Source organism: Durio zibethinus, chromosome 18 (assembly GCF_047325235.1).
Source record: "Durio zibethinus cultivar Kanyao isolate XHJ-2024 chromosome 18, ASM4732523v1, whole genome shotgun sequence".
Lineage (NCBI taxonomy): Eukaryota > Viridiplantae > Streptophyta > Magnoliopsida > Malvales > Malvaceae > Durio > Durio zibethinus.
The window spans coordinates 22,756,948-22,777,012 of NC_143179.1; the positions used below are offsets into that span (position 1 = coordinate 22,756,948).

At 31.0% G+C, this 20,065-nt stretch overlaps 2 protein-coding genes across 3 annotated transcripts; one reads left to right on the forward strand and one right to left on the reverse strand.

Annotated features, from left to right (window-relative positions):
• Positions 1-140: 140 nt before the first annotated feature.
• LOC111300805 (WAT1-related protein At3g53210) lies at positions 141-1,975 on the reverse strand. The gene is made up of 6 exons (XM_022896416.2): positions 1,688-1,975; positions 1,532-1,594; positions 1,341-1,457; positions 875-1,274; positions 631-782; positions 141-465 (listed from the first exon to the last, which is right to left on the reverse strand). The coding sequence occupies exons 1-6, from the start codon at positions 1,870-1,872 to the stop codon at positions 288-290; spliced, it is 1,095 nt and encodes a 364-aa protein (XP_022752151.2). The 5' UTR covers positions 1,873-1,975; the 3' UTR covers positions 141-287.
• A 1,281-nt stretch (positions 1,976-3,256) lies between these two features.
• LOC111300074 (uncharacterized) lies at positions 3,257-8,777 on the forward strand. Of its 2 annotated transcripts, XM_022895692.2 has the most exons (13): positions 3,257-3,468; positions 3,595-3,753; positions 3,846-4,097; positions 4,192-4,311; positions 4,541-4,621; positions 5,029-5,124; positions 5,347-5,442; positions 5,893-5,946; positions 6,046-6,249; positions 6,794-6,919; positions 7,237-7,302; positions 7,446-7,745; positions 8,130-8,777. In XM_022895692.2, exons 1-13 carry the CDS (start codon positions 3,406-3,408, stop codon positions 8,607-8,609), a joined length of 2,097 nt encoding a protein of 698 aa, XP_022751427.2. In that variant the 5' UTR covers positions 3,257-3,405; the 3' UTR covers positions 8,610-8,777. The 2 variants fall into 2 exon arrangements, with proteins under 2 accessions (XP_022751427.2, XP_022751428.2); XM_022895693.2 differs by lacking the exon at positions 3,595-3,753.
• The last annotated feature ends 11,288 nt before the right edge of the window (positions 8,778-20,065 follow it).

Genomic DNA, 20,065 nt, shown 5'->3' on the forward strand with positions numbered 1-20,065 from the left:
TATTATTAAAAAAAAATTGCTTTTGCCTATTGCAGCTCACAGAAGGCGTCTTACGGGTTTCTGTTAACATTAATAAATTAATTCCATGGAAAGGCATCTTCATATGTCATCTCTGATGAATGATGATCATAACAATTCAAACTCCATGATTGATGTGTGTTTCTCTCCAATCTTTGCATTTGGCTTTGTCCCTTGAGTAGTATTGAGTAGTAGCTGATTCACTTGATCCTGATGACTAGTTTTGGAATGGAGGAGCTGAAGGTGTTAATGAGCCTGAGCTTGGCAACTTATTTCCCTGGGGCAGGAAGCAAGGGCTGGATGAGGGAGGATTCGACTGGATCCTCTACTTGATTCTCCTCAGACAACGAGAAAATTGGATCCATTTCTGACAGAAACTTGCTCTCCTGACTCTTTCCTAGGATAACCAGATACATTCCAGCTATAATCAATGCTGCTCCAAGAATCCTGCAAATCGATTCATTTAGCCAAAAAAAAAGGACAATATCAAACATAAGAAGATAAATCAATATTAAACAATCCATTTTTCGACTCTAAAATTCAGAGATTGAAGCAAGAAACTTTGCAGGTAACATTGGATGGTTGGCTAGATAGTTGGATGTCAAGGCCTACCCTCCCAAGTAGAATTCTTCACCCAAAGTAACAGTGGCCGTTACAGCGGCAAGTAAGGTTTGCAGAGGAAGATACATTGAGACAAACAAAGGACCGCCTCTATCAACAACATATATCTGTATTGCAAACACCATTGCTGAAGCTATCAGGCCCTGCGCATCAGACATTTCTATCATTGTTCTGAAAGAAATCGTAAGCTCACAGATAGAAGGATTAAAATGTGGTTAATTTTAAGGTTACCAACCGCATACAAAATAGTGAACACTTCACCGCCAGAGTGAACCTGCCAAGATCTGGAGTCTCTTTCAAAGCATGCTGCAATTGCCCCAAATTGCATAACAGCAAAAAAGCAAGAGTATGAAACGAATGAGAGCCGAGCTGGGTATTTCTTCAGGACCGGTGCCTGTAAAACGATCCAGCTTGACCAACAAAGGGAATGCCCAATAAGACAGATGCAACCAACTATCCAGTTCTTCTCCTTAGCATCTCCAAATGAGAAAATATCTGACTTATTTGAATGTGAATTTGGACTATAAACAGCTGGGCCCTTGTAGAGGGTTATGACTAAAGCTCCAGCGACGGAAGCAAGAGTCCCAAGCACCTTAGCTATTCCATCTTTACGGTTCAAATGCACTTGTTCCATCCTGTAAAGAAAGAAACACAATTAATCTACAATTGGGGGAAGTAACGAAGATAGCCAGATCTCCCACCTAAGTATGGCAGCCATGATAAAAGTCACAGCTGGAACAGAATTCTCCGTAGCAGAAGCTAATGTAGGCGATGTGTTGTCTAAACCAAATATGTAAAATCCTTGATTCAATGTTATTCTGCCAAAACAGGAAACCAGTTGACAACTTCATTCATAAAACTGAAATAATGTTCACAAGTGGTTCATATGTACCCTATGAATCCAAGCAGGAAGAATTGTATCAGAAAAGAAATGGTCAGAGCTGGTCTTTTTTTCCTGTAAAGCAAAGGAGAAGAGAATTAAAATTGTGAAGAAAACAGAACACAATTGATAAAGATTCTTGACGTTCTACTGAAATTAATAACATACTTTTCTAGGAAATATGCAGATGGAGCTAGGGCAAGCAGGGCTAAGATGTTCCTATAAAAGGGGAAAACTAGCTTGCTTACACCCATATTAAGAGCAACTCTCATAATCACATGATTCACGGCATAACCAAGCTGAAAAACTGTCATGGCAATATGCAGCTTTGCTCGTTCAGGCACCCTACACATTCTTGCGGCAGAGGCCAAGCCAGAGCTAGCTTCAGCAAATGGAGCAGAGCAGGGGGAGTTGAAAACCTTGCAAAAGGGCAAATGGTGAGAATTGAGAGGATGCTAATATGGTGTATATAATTAATTAGAAAACGACAAGTAACTTTGTAATCAAAGCTTATAATAAAACAGTACAACAATTTTATTTGTGGCTGACAGAGTCCTAATTTCCTGTCTTTTTGCATTTCATAAAAAGAAAAAAGCCCAATACTTTATTCATGCATGATGAAAGAGATGTATTAAAGAGTTCTTCAATCTCTTCCTTTAGCTTTCCTTGTTTGCTGATTTTGAATTGAATAGGAACAGATCAGGAAAGAAGGTTACTATGTCATGCACTTGCATGAAATTTTTTACTGTAAAATAAATCATAAAATTTGATTTGGCAGAGAGAAATGAAACAAAAAGAAATAAATAATAACCTGGTTGGTATTTGATATAGGCAAGAAGCAATGTTTAGGCACAAAGCAAACCAAAATGTGGACTTCGGATTGAGTAGTAATTCATGTGATGATAAGGCAACAAACCATAAAGTGATACATATTTTTTAAAGCATATTAAAATTTTTTTTGGAGATCTACATCGATTTTAATTCGAAATTTTCATAATTTTATTTTATAAAAAATTACTCATAAATTTAAATATTTACATATATAACATAATAAATCCTCATAATTTTTAAATATGATATTAGAATATCACAAATTATCGTATTAAAACTTGACGTTCCCTTTAAACTCATCATAAAACACATAAAATCACAAAATCAAATTCACGCCGAACATTAAGATTCTACAAGTGATTCTCATCATATAGCATATAACTCTATAAAATTTTAAAAGTGACTCATATAATATAGCATTTAATTTTTATCAAACTAATAATTGCTTTGATATTATTTATAAAAATTCGTACCTAATTTAAAAAGTATTATCCATTTTAATTTAAAAATCTCAAAATTTTATTCATAAAAAACATTTTTTATGAGACAAAATATGAAAATTTTAAATTAAAATATTGTGAGATAAAATATGAAAATTTTTTATTAAAATAAATAATATTTTACAAATTAAATGCGAGTTTCCACGTGTGTCTATATATATATTTATTTGTTTATTTTCTAGCACGTGGCATTAGAATTAGATTTCTTGTAGTTCTGTTTCGGTGATTCAGATTTAACACCTAAAAAAAAAGGAAAAATATGCAAAAATTATTTTGCCGCTTGCAATTAAGAAAAAAATTGATTATTGAGGTGGTTGTATGGTTTTGGGCTTATTGTTTCAATGGGCTCTGGCCCATTTATTTCCCAACATCTTTATTTTCCGGCTCGAACCCCAAAATCCAATCCGGTTTTTGTCCAGTCCTTGTTTTGTCTTCCTCAGAGCTCGGTTCAGTTGAACCGCCTCAAAGCCGTTGCCAGTGTTTGCATCAGCTGTGCTGTCCCCATTCCGCCATTGATCCTTCGACGGAGCCGCGACTTCAACTCTCAAAACCGCCATGAGGAAACGAGATTTAGCTATTCTTATGCTCTCAGCTTTCGCCATATTCTTCTCTCTTCAGGTCCTTTTATTTCCTTTTTTATTTTGTTTCTCTTTACTTTTATCCCTGCATGAACCATAAACCCTAGAAGCACCTCAGCTCTTCAATTCCACGCTAACTTCACTGGAATTTAACTTTTTTGTGTAGCACGAGGGAGATTTCTCGTTTAGAGAAGCGTGGTTTCATTTATCCGATGAATATCCGATCAAATACGAAGCTGAGCGTCTCCCTCCGCCTCACGTCGCCGATCTAAACGGCGACGGAAAGAAAGAAATCCTCGTTGCCACTCACGATGCAAAAATTCAAGTTATTATTTTTCTATAAAATAAATCATTTAAAAAATATATAAACATAGTTTATTTTAAAGTATTAATTTGATTGAATTTGGAACCTTCTAGATATTGGAGCCTCACGCTCGGCGCGTCGATGAAGGATTCAGTGAAGCGCGTTTGCTGGCTGAGGTGTCCTTGTTGCCTGATAAGATCAGGGTTGCTTCCGGTAGACGCCCCGTGGCTATGGCCACCGGTGTTATAGATCGAACTTATAAGACTGGACAACCTCAGAAGCAGGTTCTGGTTGTTGTTACTTCTGGTTGGTCTGTTATGTGTTTCGACCATAATCTCAAAAAGTTATGGGAGAATAATTTGCAGGTTTGTATGCTTTGCGTGGTTGTATTTGATCTTCTGTAACTTGTTGTCAAATAGTTTTGTTTTTGATAGTCTTGGGTTTTCTGATGTTGGATAGGAGGATTTTCCACATAACGCGCATCATAGAGAGATAGCAATTTCAATAAGCAATTACACCTTGAGGCACGGGGATTCAGGTTTAGTCATTGTTGGTGGGAGGATGGAAATGCAGCCCCATGTATGTTGTAGTAGCATTTATTCTTTTTCTGGTTATACTTGTTAAATCTAGTGGTACTTTTCTGTTCATCGAGTCTGGATTCTGACCACTATTATATTTCAATTACAAAGTAACCATTTTTTCGTAACTTTTTTGCATTCCAGTGTTAATATTATCAAGACCTGGATATATGATGTGTAGAGCGAATTTTTTGCATTACTCCTCTTTGATTAGTTAACAACATTTTCAGATATACCTGGATCCTTTTGAAGAAATTGGGATGGCAGAACGAAATGCTGAGGAGCATAGAAGAAGTGCAATTGAGAAGGAGGTATGCATGTATCAGTGTCCATTGATGTTAGCCATCTACTTGTTTTGTTATTATTGATGTTGGAATTTCAAGGTTTCTGCAAAAGGATTTAGCATCATCCAGGCATGTGTTACACTTAATGAAGCATCAATCTTAAAACTTGTTATTTATGCTTTCTGTTATGTTCCATTCTTTCTTGCTACTTTAGGCTTTTTAAACTTGTCTAACAATTACCTAAAAGCTGTTTTTTTGGCATTAACCATTTGAACCTGCCAAAGTTGGACATAGCTTTTGTTTTCTATTATCCCTCCATCTGAGCTACTTGATGATTGCCCCACTCTTCAATGCTTCAATCTGTGGCATTAGGAAAAAGTTGATATCACTTCTAGTTTCCGGATTTGAATACTGATACCTTGTATCCTATATAGGCTTCTGAGAAATCTGGAACTATGAATTTACGTCACTTTGCCTTTTATGCATTCGATGGACGAAAAGGTGGACTTCGATGGTCTAGAAAGAATGAGGTATGTTTTTTCTTTCTTTATTTTGGACAAGTTATTTTTAATTTTTATCATTATTTGTCTGTACTTCTTTTTGCAATTTAATAAAATCATTCACCATATTTTAAGGTTTTAAGAAAATGAATATGCGCATTTATAATTGTTGTCACCTGATTTACGAGTATAGTGCTTTTGTCAGCTATCTTCTCCTTCTTTACATGCTAATATGATCATTTGTTGGTTCAGAATGTTGAAGACCAGTCTTCAGATCCATCACAGTTAATTCCACAACATAACTACAAGCTTGATGCGCATGCTTTGAACAGTCGTCATCCTGGTGAGGTATATTTTGAAGCCATTTGGATAATTATATTCTCTGAAGGTGGATATCACCTGTAACTGCTTTCAAGGAAAATATAATAGTAGCTGAAATCTTTTTATTAATGGACTCATCCCGGTTCAAGTGAACCATTGGTAGCTGATTTTTCCAGCTTGGTGTCTGTTTTCCAGGTTACATTCATCCATTATTTTTTAGTCAAATTTTCACCCAAATGCAAGTCTCAATTGACCTGCTATAAAAGCTTGCTTTTGCTCACAGACTTCTACATTTTGTTTAACCTCTGACTGATCTAAGTTCTGTCTGTTTGTCTAATTATGTTGATATGTTTTTTTTTTTTAGAGCACTTCCCTTACCCTAGATGATTCCTGGCAATATTCCTTTTGAAATTGTTCTTTTGCAATCCAGTTGAATCTTCCCAAGTATAAAATCTCTTAAGACATGTTTAACTGTAGGTTGAGTGCAGGGAATTCAGAGAATCAATCCTTGGAGTTTTGCCACATCATTGGGTAAGCACATAGTAATACATGTTAGTTATGAACATTTACTATGTTCTTTGTATTCTCAAGAATGTGAGGGATTCATGTTATATATATCTTTTTCATTAGGATAGGAGAGAAGATACAGTGTTGAAGTTGTCACATTTCAAGCGGCATAAGAGGAAAACATTGAAAAGAGTACCTGGAAAGGCAACAACCTATCCTTTTCACAAGCCTGAGGAACACAATCCTCCAGGGAAGGATGAAACAAAAAAAATCTCGAACTTGATTGGAAAAGCTGCGAAGTATGCCGGTTCAGCAAAATCTAAGAAGGTAAGTTTACCAATGGGATATGCATACTGCTGTTAAAACCTTCCTTTGAAGTTCAGAAAAGACTATGGACATGGTTATTTGATAGGTTTCATCTTAGCTGTGATGATGTGCAACGAGTAGTTAATTGTGAATGGCACCTAAGATTTGTCTTATGCATGTTTCTTTTGTCTCTCTGTTTTTCTTTGTTCCATAGACATTTTATTTGGCCTATGATGCATCAAATGCAACCTTTTGCTGCTGCGCTTAGCCAGTCTTGTGCACTATTACTCCCAACCCTGTGATGAACTTATTTACTGAAAGATTTTGCTTACATCACACTTCCTTTATTTTATTTTAATATCAGTTTGGCTTAAGTGGCTTCCAGATGTATTATAAACTGAAGTTTTTTTTATGTAAGATATGCTTATCAAGTATGTTTTTAACTTTTAGTTTGTTTTACCTTGATCAACTATCTTGTGCTGCATGTCTAAGAGTGCAAAGGATAAAGTCCATACATGGAACTGATAAATGGCTTCTAATTTCCTTTTTCACATTTTTTATGCAGCCAATGAATTATATTCCAACCATAACAAACTACACGCAGCTCTGGTGGGTTCCCAATGTTGTTGTGGCCCATCAAAAGGAAGGGATAGAAGCTGTTCATGTGGCATCTGGTCGAACTGTATGCAAGGTGACCTTAAAACCCTCACTCTGTGCTTTTAGATATAAGCAATCTCATGGTTTTGTGAAATCTGCTGAAGTAATATGCCAGTTTTTTGTCTGAATTTCTTTCACTAGCTGTTAACATGAAATGCTACTTTTGCAACCAGAAAAAGTCCACTCTTCGTTTGATCTTATCTTCCGCTTTTGTTATATTTTTTTCTTCCCTCTTGAAATACGCATAACAATTGTTAAATTGAACTTCTGTTAGCTTTTCAATACAAATTTATTCATGCTATATATCAGGATTGTATATTGCCTAACAAAAATGTCTATTGATGTCATCAGCTTCATCTTCAAGAAGGTGGCCTTCATGCTGATATTAACGGAGATGGAGTACTGGATCATGTACAGGTACGGGCTGCTCACTTTATTTTTTCTAACATCACATTGTACCAAATTGTTGTTTGTTGTGTAATGCATATGTAAGGATAAAGATTGCATTAGTACCAAAATGCTAACTACTTTAGATGTGACAATTTATTCATTCTCCTTAGGCTGTTGGAGGAAATGGAGCCGAGCAGACTGTTGTTAGTGGATCAATGGAAGTGCTGCGACCATGTTGGGCTGTGGCGACCTCTGGAGTACCGGTTCGAGAACAACTGTTTAATGCTTCAATATGTCATCATTCCCCTTTCAATTTATTCCAACATGGAGAGTTCTACAGAAATTTTGGTCGAAGCACAGATGTTACTTCTTTAGAAGTGGCAACACCCATTCTCATCCCTAGAAGTGATGGGCATAGGCATCGTAAGGGGAGTCATGGTGATGTTATTTTCTTAACAAATCGAGGAGAGGTATCTGTTATTCTGTGTCTAATTGCTTTGTGTAGCTTCCTTGAAATTAGATTGAAGGGCATGCATTTGAAATCTGATTTTTTTTTTTTTATAAATAAAAAAACCCTTTTGTTATTTTGTTTGAAGCTACAGCTCTGAAGTTTATAAAGATACGTTCCTAGATTATCGAGTTTTTTGGATGCTCCTGTTAAGTATTTTATCAGGCAGAATCCATCCTCATTTCAAGTTCCTTGTGAGCATAAGTGTAGAATGGGTGATGGCATTACTCACATTTGGTCAAGCATGCATAAGGTTACATTTTCCAGTTCTAGGCTGCAAGGCGCATGTTACATTTTATCTATGCTGAAGAGTTGGCAACTCAGAATTTGGTAATAATGCTTTCAGGTAACCGCATACTCTCCTGGCTTGCATGGGCATGATGCTGTATGGCAATGGCAGCTCTTGACAGATGCTACATGGTCAAACCTTCCTTCAGCTTCAGGGATGATGGAAGGTGGTGGTACGGTGGTTCCAACACTGAAACCGATCTCGTTGCGTGTGCATGACAATCAGCAAATGATCCTTGCTGCAGGAGACCAAACAGGCGTAATTATTTCTCCTGGAGGAAGTGTATTAACATCAGTTGATCTTCCTGCTCCACCTACCCATGCCCTGATCTCTGAGGATTTTTCGAATGATGGGCTCACTGATCTCATTCTTGTAACATCTAGTGGAGTATATGGTTTTGTCCAGACAAGACAACCAGGGGCCCTCTTCTTCAGCACACTGGTTGGTTGCCTTTTACTTGTGATGGGAGTAATCTTCGTCACTCAACACTTGAATTCTGTAAAGGGTAAACCTCGTGCTTCCTCTGGTCCTCGGTGAAACTAAGTTTTATGTCCAAAGGCAATGACAACCAAAGATCAAACAATGTTTGTAAAAGAAATTCTAATTCTTGGGAAAAATGTAGTGATCACATCATTTTGAAATTTAAATTAATTTCCCTTTAAATAACAAAGCAAATCCTGATTATGGCTTTCTCTTGTTCACAAATGTCACATGATTTGGTCTTGACGGGCCCTAGATCTTAACACTACCACGCTTTTTTAGGGCTAAAATCAGATTCTCACGGTTGGGCCTCATGCTATTTTCTATTTAAAAACCCTCTTCGTCTTTGTTTCAATGCATTTTCACAAGCCCGTATAGGAAAAATAAGACGGCATAAATCTTAAATTTCCTTAATACGACGACGGAAAGCAGGCATTAAAATTTTGTATTGGTTGTGGTTGATTCCTAGCACTTGGAATTAAAGGAGAAACGGGACGTCCTTGATAGAAAAGTCTCGTGATCTCTTCCAAGGCGACAGCAAATAGAACGGCAGTAAATCCCCCCTGGAGGGAGGCCTCAGCCTCAGCCTCAGCCTCGTGTCTAGGAACTTGCAGGGCTGCAGCCAGTCTTTCAAAAATAGACATTTTTGACAGCAGCCATTTGATTATTTCTGCTTAATTTCTGGTCCAATGCTTTGCCATTTGGGGCCTATCCTGTTTTATGAAGGCCAGAAGCTCAGCTCCCTAGTCCTTACCTCTCCCCCACCCCCTTATCTTCACCGAAACAACAAAGTACCACCTGCCCTTGCCTGTGAAGGCCATTGATTCTTATTATTATCTCATTTAGTTAATGTTTTTTCTTCTTTATTTGTCCTTTTCATGCAGCAACTTAATTTTATGCTATATTTCTAATTAAAGGGGTAATTTTTTAAGAAGGGGAAAGAACTAGGAGATGTTCAGCCATGGTCAAGCATTTTGCCAGGGAAAAGCCTCTCTAATCAGAATAGTTTAATTACGGTTCAAAATCTTTGTTCAGTAAAAGGCAATAGGCCAAACATTTCCATTTGATTCTTTAGTCAAATCTACGAATCAAATCCCACTTTAAAGAAAGAATGCCTATTGATTGACTAGTCTTTTGTTCTGATTGCTCTCCAATGGATTGAGCATCTGGGTCCTTCGGCTTCAGATTGAAACAAAAACAGCAACATCAGTTTTACAAAATCAAACAACCAACAGTGAAGCAGGAACAATTATAGTTTGCAAAATGATGCGGATGAAATGATAGAAATCAACATCAATCGCGAGAAAAAGGGCTTTGATAAGTGGCATTATGAGCATATTATTATAAAATAATGAAAAGCAGGAAGCATGCGAAAGCCCGATGTTGCCATATTACTGTTTTGGGCGGTGCATCACTTTCACCGTGCACTCAAACCACAGTGTTTTTGGATGTTATTATTCTCTGCTTGTCCAATCAGTCTAATAAGAAACCAAGTTTTTCCATTCTCCACCATCTTATCACAACTCTTACTGTTAGCTTTCTTTTCTCCCTTTGAAATCATTTTTATAGTTAAAGTTCGAATTCGATATTTTTAATTTTATTTGCTTTTCAAAGCTTTTCATGCAGCTTTGAGGATATTATATACATTATGATATAATTAATTCACACTCCCAAGTTTTGCTTTTAACAAAAATGATGAAAAAAAAAAAAAAAAAAACCTGGACACATTTAAAATGCAATTCAAAAGTCTATATAAAAATAATAATAATAATTGGAGATTATCAAATATAAACCAAAATCAAATTGTCAAAAAGGGTTTTCCCTGTCATCTCTTCTACTCTCCAAATTTAATGAAAAATGAAATTTGAGACCTCCAAAATTGTACCCCAAGGATTTTTTTTTTTTTTTTTGGTGTGCATTTGCTTAAATTTGCCTTAAATTAATTACATAGTAACTGTAAAGATAGTTGACCAAATATGGATGTGGACATCCTGCAAGGACCAGTTAATTTTTATATTGTAATAATCAGAAAGTGAAGCCAAAATTCATAATTGAAGCATACAAATTTTGCTGATCCATTTCTTACCCTATTAATTGCTTGACCTGGCATTTGGAATTTTGGTCCATAGCATATTTTAAACAATATAATTTACCCGTTATAAAAGCTTCTTTAAGTGAATTAGGCACCAAGTTTGAGCAAGTCAATGGCCCTAATGCATTATTTTTAGGCTTGATTTTTAGGGTGGGGAATTCATGAAATTGAAAGTATTGCATTATGCAAAGGACAACCCATTAATTGAAGAAGGCATGCAGCTGTCCTTCATTTAATCAACTTAATTAATAATTACCCTTTAGCCTTTATTTTTAAGTACAAAATTGGAACATTTCTCTCAAATTTTTCAATTTTTTTAATTGCCCAATGAAGATTGTAACCAACCAAATGTGAATTAACCTAAAATTTTGAAGTTTCTCACTTCTCATAGTCATAGTAGTCTAATCCTTGGCTTAACAATGATAATCCCTCTTTAAAAACTTAAGGATTAAGGTTCTAATACTCCTCTCTCACTAATTTTCTTTTATATACTAAAAACCAATATATCTTAGGTCTAATTTAATATCATTGTTGAAAGTAGTTTTTGAATTTTAAAAATGTTTTTAACCCAACCTCAATAGAAAACAACAAAATAATTGGATTTTTAGTCTAAAAACCTGATTTTCAAATCCAAATAAAAAAGCTTATCTAAAGATACTTTTCTAGTGAAAAACTACATTTGGTACAAAAAATTATTAAATTATGATTATCTTTATATTTTTGGGATGTGTTTGGTATATAAATTATATTATAAATATGATTAAATTAAATAATATCATCTTATATTATGTTTGGTATGTGCACAAATTAATATATTATAATTTATTTTTTAGTCAAAATTATTCTTGCTCAAAATTTATACAATTTAAATTATTAATATAAATTTTAATGATATAATAAGATATATAAGTTCAATCTTATAGATTAAAAATAATCATTTTCACTTTTAGAGGATTAAATTATTTTATACGAAAAGAATGATTAATCTTCCTTATAATCTTATCTCTTTCTTTAAATATAAATCAAATATTATATAAAATAATTATCATACTATCTTATCTATTATCTTATATAACAAATATGACGTTAATCTTCTATTATTCTATGTATACCTTTTTAATTATTTCGATTTCTTATAAAAATGTTTATATAAAAACTAAACAATTAAGGAATGTTTGGTTTGAAAAATCTAACATTCTCGAAGAGAAAGTGATTCTCCCTTGAATTACTTTACCCGACAGATTTAAGGCAAAATTCATTTCATATATTTATTTCACGGTAAATTGATTGGAAAATGTAAGATTACCTAAACAATAACTTCTTTTAATATATTTCTCTTAGTTATATTATTAGTTAATATCATGTGAATAACAAGTGACATGTAAATTACGAAAATAAATTACATGTTAAATGAATAAATAATTTACATGTGAAATTATTAAATAAATATACAAATAAATTATACGTTAAATAAATAAAAAATACATCTTAGTTAATATCATGTATTTCTCTTAGTTATATTATTAGTTAATATCATGTGAAAAACAAATGACATGTAATTTATGAAAACAAATAACATGTTAAATGAATAAATAATTTACATGTTAAACCATTAAATAAATAAATAAATAAAACATGTTAAATAAAAATAAAAATGATATAAACTATATATCCTTATGAAGGTTGAAAAAAATCATTAGACAACAAAACAAAATAACTCAGATTGAAAATACATATTCAAAGGAGACATTATCTAGATCCTTATTTCAATTTTAAAATTTTTTATTATTTATATTGTTTATATTTTAACTTTTATATATGTTGTTTTCGAATAAATAAATTATTTATTTATGTAACTTGTAAATTATTAATGTATTTATTTATCATGTAAATTATTTTATTTTTTTATTTATTTAACATATTAAACAACTTAAATGTTTTTTTATCTATTTAACATAAAATATAGATTTATTTTGTTATATAAAAAATTGATTTATTTTATTAAATGAAATAAAATAATAAAAATCATATATCATTTGTAAATTCGTTATCATAAAAAATATTTATAAAATGTGTCCAAAAGTCTCAGAGAAGCAATGAAAATCTTTTGGGTACGCATTGTGCACAGTATTCAAATTCAATTGACATATCCATATCATATGTAATTATATATAAGTTAGAATTTGATTTACCCAAGTGAAGTAAAAAAGATAATACATACCTAATTTTTTTAATTAATTTTTTACTTTTTTAAATACACCTAAAAAATAGCTATCACTTTTTTAATTTCGTTTGTGTAATTAAAATTTTACGTTGATAACATATCAAATACTAACTCATTATATATATATATATATATATAAATATAATTCATATATGCATCTTACATAGAGTTTCTACATCTGAAAGGGACAAAAAAAAAAAAAGGGATACTTGACCCTCTTACAAGTTAAAATTAATTAGAAGGAACCCAAATTCTAAGATGTCTTTTAGGTATGGGAACTTTGATTTTCTTGATCAAATATAATATTAAACTATTGTCTTGTATTTTAAGGGCAACTCAATTTGTTTGTTAAAGCAAATGTAGTGGTCAAAGTGTAGTTATTAATTTTGTTTTAGTATCAATTGTATAGGTCGATATGTTTTAATTATATTAAAATATAATACACTTATAAATTATTTTTTTGTATCAGATTTGATATTAAGTAATACCAATTGTTTTTATTAGTTTTGATCTATTTCAATGAATTTCGATATAATAGTATGGCATGTAAATGTAAAGTATATTTTATAATTTTTAAATTATCTTTTCTTATTTAACTATTTTCAACTTAATAAAAATAAAATTAATTCATAAAATAATCTTTAAAAGTTGAGTTTCTTTATTTTTTATTTTAATTTTTTCAAACCAAAATTTATAATTTATAATTTTATTTTTTCAAACTTAAGTTTATAAGTATTTCAATTTTTTTCAAGAAAGTAATTATACTCCTTTTATAAGTTTAACAATTATAAAGCTTTGATTAATTTTTTTAATCTCTTTGTTTTTATTTTAATATTTATATAAAAAGATACTTATTTAAATATTATATAATCATATTAAATATTTAAAAATATCATAAAAATTTTATGATATTATTTTTTATGCTTTTAAACTTATTTATTTGGTTTTTGAATATATTACATATTTATTTTGTAGATTATTAATAATACTATAATGTACAAGCTTATGCATATTTATATTAAATCAAAAAATTTAAAATAATATATTGAGATAATTGATACCAATATATATTATATTTTTAAAAAAATTGAAATGGTATCTGATATGGTATTAATAATTTTGGGTTGAGTCAAAGGCTAACCAAGCCATAGCACCGTGAATTTGCAAAGCAAAGAAATAGAACTGCTTCTTCCAAATGGCAACCGCATGCAAAATCTTTCATTGGCCGTTAGGTTAGTTGCAGGCTTGCTGGTTAGCTTCTTTGAGTAGCCATTATTTAATCAGTACTACCTACTTCAAAGCTTTAAAAGGGATAACAAATTTGGTGGAGGCAGAAAAAATTAAAAATAATTTGCCCAAAAAGAATTTACAATTAAAAGTTTTGCAAATGTTAGTTGAATTTGAATTTAATTAATTTATATAATTATTCATAAGATATGATATCGAATAAATTTAATTTTTAATATTTATAATTTTTTTTATTCTTAAACTGCGACTTATTTATATAATAAAAAAATTTTCTCTTGTTTTGGATTTCAAGTCTGTTTTGTCAATCATTTCTGCTTCAGACCTAACCATTATATAATGCATGCAATTTTTGATGTAGGCGTATTCAGACCTATCCGCATTATCTCTTTACATACCATTTTTTTGATCAAAAAATTTTAGAAGTAAATATATTATTTAATCTCTCAGATTATAATAAAATATATTTTACCTAATAATTTAAGATAAGTGATTATAAATCATACATTTAAAATGATTTCAACAAATGATCATAAGATTCGAATCTAAAATTTTTTCGTTGAAAAAAATGAACCTAACTAATTGAATCAATTGTTCTAAATCATTGTAGGGTTGTTAAGTAAATTAGACACAGAAAAAAGTGAAAGATGGTGGTCCAAATTCATCTTTTGGGCCTGATAGCTAGTAGAGTGGGGACTTATATATACCAAAATGAATTAACAACATTTCTCTTTTTTTTTTCTTTGTTTAAAAGTTTCTTGAAAATGAATCACAATGTCAATTGTTTCTGTTCATTTTATTAGTGCATTTCTAAGATTTTTTGTTTTTTTCATATCATTCAATCTTGATTGAGTAACAAATTCATACATTTATCAATGGGCCAGGGATAATGAAGAATTAGACGTGATATTCTTGCTTTGGCAATTATTAAAATTTTTAATTATTGTAATAATGAATAAAGCAAAGCTTCAAATTTCTTTTACGAAAAAATAAAATCATAATTTGAGAATAAAAAGTTATAAATATTAAAATTTAAATTTTTAATGTACTAAATATCAATTATTAAAAATAATTACATAAATTAAATTAAATTTCGAATTCAAAAAATAATGAAAAACAAACTTTAAGTACGTGACTATCATATGACTGAAAATTGATAGCAGTCCTCAAGCACAGAACTAGAGATGAAGCAAATTGAAATTTTCCTTTACAAAAGAATAGACTAACTGGGGAGTAATGGTTGAACAGGGAGATTTTAAATTATATTTTTGGTTATGGTTGAATAAATTGGGGATTCTAGTTGAGAAAGTGTGGGTGACTATGAACAAGAACATGGGACCAAACCCTAAGGGAAGGTGGACCCACAAGAGAAAAAATTTCAAGATAAAACGAGGAATGGTGGGACCCTGATCCACAGTGCAAGAAATGAGATTGAGAGTCAAGAACTTGCAGAACTTGCAGATGATCTGTCATTATCATAAAAGAGAATCCAGGCACAAAAACAACTCCCTGCACGCCCTGGAAAAAAATTGGAATTAAAGGGAATGTAAACTTGGGGTTTTGTTTTGGCTTTGGCTATAGCTAAAGAGGCAACCAAATCTTTTGTGAATATTTTTGACTTCCACTTGTATCCCATGCCTGTTCCCATGAATTCCCCTCCCCCCCATTTATTGCCCCCTTTGACAGTGACTCCATGCCTCTTCCCTAAACAAATAATAATAATAATAAAAAATTAAAATTGAGTTTTAAATAAATTTAATTTGATATATATAATTATTTTTAAAATTATTTATTTAATTATATAAATTTATATTTATATTAAAAATATTTAATAATTTAAGTCGAATATAAATTTATATAATATAAAATTAAATTCGAATATAAAAAATAAAAAATTATCAAATTAAATTAAATATAAAATCAAATCAAATTCAAAATAAATAAAATCTTATCCTAATTCGATTTGTTATCATCCTTAACCTTTTATATTGCAGCAGCATCATTTAACCCAACCCTTTCACCAAATAAGTTTAGCCGTTTAGGTCACCTGTAGTGATTTTTCCCAAAGGCCAATACCCATTTTTCCCCACCCTGTTAAGATGGGACATTTAGCCCTACCATGTGAGTTTACCAAATATAGGAATCCCACGCCTGATATACAATAACATAACAAAGAATTATACTAACAGTATAAAAAAAAAAAAAGAGAAGCCATTGTAAAAGCAAAAGCAGGACGAATTGCAATCTTTTGCTTGTGAGAAGTGACCGAAAGAGTTAGTTAACTTTGGGATTTGTAGCTTTTTCTTTTTCTTCGGGTTGCCCTATTTCCCTTCGTTCTCTCACAATGTAATATTAAAACCCTTTCCGCTCCCTGCTGCATGCTGCCATATTAAACAAAAAACAAAAAAACTCTTCAGCCATGGCCATTATGGGCAGATGGATCGAGATAAAATCTAACGCGTTTTCTTTGGTTTACAGCATTATTATCTTTTACTTTGTCTCTGGCAACCCTTTTTTCTTTCTTTTTCTTATCTATGTTTGTATCAGAAATGAATAATAATATAGGACTGTTACCAGTACTACAAAAGTTTCTCTCTCAGACTGTGAAAATACTATAAAGTAAGCTAAGGAGTCAACCATGGGAGCAAACACAGGGCTCGAGAATGACAGACACGAGAGAGAGAGAGAGATACACAATTATTGGGACTCGCACAATCATTCACTTCTCTTTCTCTCACTCTCTTTTTTTTTCCCTCGCCCGAACCTGAAAACTTAAAAAAAAAGTAAAAATAAAAATAAAATCTTCTCAATTCATCCCTTTTAACATTATTATTACATCTTAGCTGCTTAAAGCCGCGTGGCTGTGGCTGCCAGGGGAAGCGAAGCTTCATCTTCTCAGGTTTTTGCTGCACCCCAAGTCCTGTCAGATGTCTTTCTTGTGTAAAAAACAATTTCTTTATTTTTTTTTCAAATTATAAATAAATTGAATTTGTTTAAATCTCACCGCTGCTAGTTGCTGCTGCTGCCAAGAAAATAAAAGAATTGTTTCCTTCGTTGGTTTGCTTTCCTGCTTTTGTATTTCAGTGCATTCGTTGACATTGCTGCAATCTTGCACAACAAAATTTTCTTGCATGCCAGTGCCTGCCGGTTCTTTATTGAAATAAACGATGCTATATATTCAATTAAAAATATAAATTAAGCTAATAATATCAAATTACTTTTTTATGAAAAAAAGTTACAGTTTAATAATAAAAAATATAAATATTATGATTTGAATTGAAAATCTTTTATCATCTTTTAAAATATATGAATCAATTAAATTTAGTTTTAAATTTAAATTTTCATGCATGCCATTGCCTGACAGTTTTGTGTTTATTAAGAGGCATGTTCATAACTTGTAAGATTAATTAAATTTTTATTTTAAAAAATTCATTTTTAATGTTTTTCTTGTCAAATTAAAAAATAAAAATATTAATTATTATAATATTTTTATAAATATCACCTTAATTTTTATAAGCATTTTCAACTTTATAACATGCCAAAAACTTTATCCCTAAAGTCCCCTACCTCTTGTCACTTAATTTCCTCTTTAATTCAACTTGGATTTTTATGCAAGTGGAAAGTTTATTCTAATCAAACTTCAAACTAATTAAAATGCTATCTTTACAGGATAATACTTACATGAAATTATATAAGTAGAGTTTATAAAGTTTCTTATTAAAAATAAATAAATAAAAACTTTGATAAAAAATTCATAAATTGATAAAATTTAATGTAAATATCAATAATATGTAAAAAAATTATTAAAAATATTATTTATAATTCAAATTTGATTGATATTTATTTAATGATAAAAATTTTATCAATATTTTTGCTAAAAATATTTATTTAATAAACATATCAAAATTTATTAATTCTTTTTTAAGTTTACACGTTTGATTTATGTGATGAGATCTTTTAATTTATCGATTTTGATTTTTGATTTTAATTTTTATTTACTCATTTTTAATAAAAAGCTTTACAAACTCCACTTATAAAGCTTCAAATAATTTTTTTTCCATCTTTACATATGATTGAAGTTAAGTCAACTGAATCCGAAAGGAAATTTGTAAGGTTTTATGGAAAGGGAATTGCAAAAACAATGGAAAACACCTTCATGGATTATATCATATCAGCTCTAAAGTTCTTCATACCAGATGAATTTGCCTTGAATTAATGGAAAACAAGGAAATTAAAGCTATGTATCATGTTGACTTTAAGCATCTCATTTAATGTTATTTAATTAATGATCTTTTTTGTTTGAAAATAACCTCGATTAATTACTTAATATAAAAGTTAACGAATCCAGCTACTTTTTTTTATTAGACGGTTCCACATTGATTAAAGTATTTCACTCAAATGATGCATTTATATATTTATACTTTATTATGAGAAATTAAGAGAAAAGTATTAAAATTTTGATAATTTGTATTTTATACGAGTCTATGAAATGTGTGTATTATATGAATGTACGTATTAAACTTTTTTTTTTTACTACTTTTTATTTTATGTGAAAGTAGAGTTCATTGTTCCTTTAAAGCAAAATTTTTAAAAGATATCGTTAGATCCATTATCCAAATCTTTTTTTTTTTTTTACATTCAACCTCGGTTTCCTATGTTTCAAATGCTTAAACTTTGCCATTAGAAAAGAAACAAATAATTAAACATTTAATTTAATAATAAATGTATACGTAATTCTATTTAAAAAGAAAGTTCGAATCACGTTATAAATAAGAAAAATATGCCTAATTGATACTCATACCAATCATCATTTCATGTGGGAAATGCCTTGACTATTTTTCACATAATTAACAGATTAATTAAATCTTCTTGATATTTAAAATAATTTATTACCCTTAATTGGGTTCTTAGTTTTAAAATTTACAAACCCTTTAGCTAGCTGTAATTGTGAAAAGTTGACAAGGACAGCATAAGCTTGGAGTTTCCTTATCATTTAAAAATAGGGTCTTTTTTTTTTTTTTTTTGGTAATTTGATGATCCATGCTTTTGACATTGGCCAATTTGGCAGGCACTACAACAGTAGTTGAGCCTTGATCTTTCTTGTCAAATTTTGCTTTATTATTACCGGTAAATGGTTTACAATTGGCCAAAAACAATGGCAAATAGGGTTCGCCCTGTTCTCCCAAAGCATGGTACCCCCTTCATTTTTCAAGCAGAGACCCTCTTTCAAATACTAGTTTATAACATAGTGAAACAAAAGAAGCATATTCAATTAATGCAGGGCTAGCTGATGGGACAAATATGGTTTTGAAAATAAACTTGAAAAAGGGGAAACATGGGCCAATCTCCAATGTGACAGATGAACCATGCATGCAAGCTTCAAAAATTTCAGTCTGAGGATGTGAATCAGTTTGAGGTAATAAACCAAAGTTCATGTACATGAAACAGACTAATGTGACATGATCTTCAGCCATGGTCATGACATGGCCTTTTGAATTTGAATCGATTAGCTTAGCGAGCTGCCGGCAAGGTCACCATCGTCTTCCCATGCACATTTAATATTGACACTTCTGTCATTTACACATTGCATGCGCTTGGAAACTCTTCATTAAGCCGTAAATGAGCATTAATTAATTGCTTTGGATCGAGGTTTTATCTTTACCAACTACCAAGTAATGGATTGATTCAATCTTCTAATACATTCCTCTCGATAATAACAGATTTTAAAATCGTTGTCAATAATAAAATAATTTAATCGATTAATTTATTTATCTTGATAATAAAAAATTTAAATTTAAATACTGATGATTAAATATAAGATCCTAACAAAATGAAAGTTGGAACAAAGTCTTTGTTCCATTATTTTTTCACCAAAAAAAGGAAGTTAATTTATGTTTATAATTCTTTTTTACTTCTTTTTTTTAATCATAATACTTTATTGTTACTAATTCA

What these genes read in the sequence shown, in the direction of transcription:
- LOC111300074 (XM_022895692.2), top strand. Translation starts at nt 3,406, where the DNA reads ATGAGGAAACGAGATTTAGCTATTCTTATGCTCTCAGCTTTCGCCATA. An exon ending in CCATATTCTTCTCTCTTCAG is followed by an intron (nt 3,469 to 3,594) that starts GTCCTTTTATTT and finishes TTTTTTGTGTAG; the next exon opens with CACGAGGGAGATTTCTCGTT. An exon ending in CTGGTCGAACTGTATGCAAG is followed by an intron (nt 6,920 to 7,236) that starts GTGACCTTAAAA and finishes TGATGTCATCAG; the next exon opens with CTTCATCTTCAAGAAGGTGG.
- LOC111300805 (XM_022896416.2), bottom strand. Translation starts at nt 1,872, where the DNA reads ATGTGTAGGGTGCCTGAACGAGCAAAGCTGCATATTGCCATGACAGTT. An exon ending in TCTGCATATTTCCTAGAAAA is followed by an intron (nt 1,595 to 1,687) that starts GTATGTTATTAA and finishes TTTGCTTTACAG; the next exon opens with GAAAAAAAGACCAGCTCTGA. An exon ending in ATCATGGCTGCCATACTTAG is followed by an intron (nt 1,275 to 1,340) that starts GTGGGAGATCTG and finishes CTTTCTTTACAG; the next exon opens with GATGGAACAAGTGCATTTGA.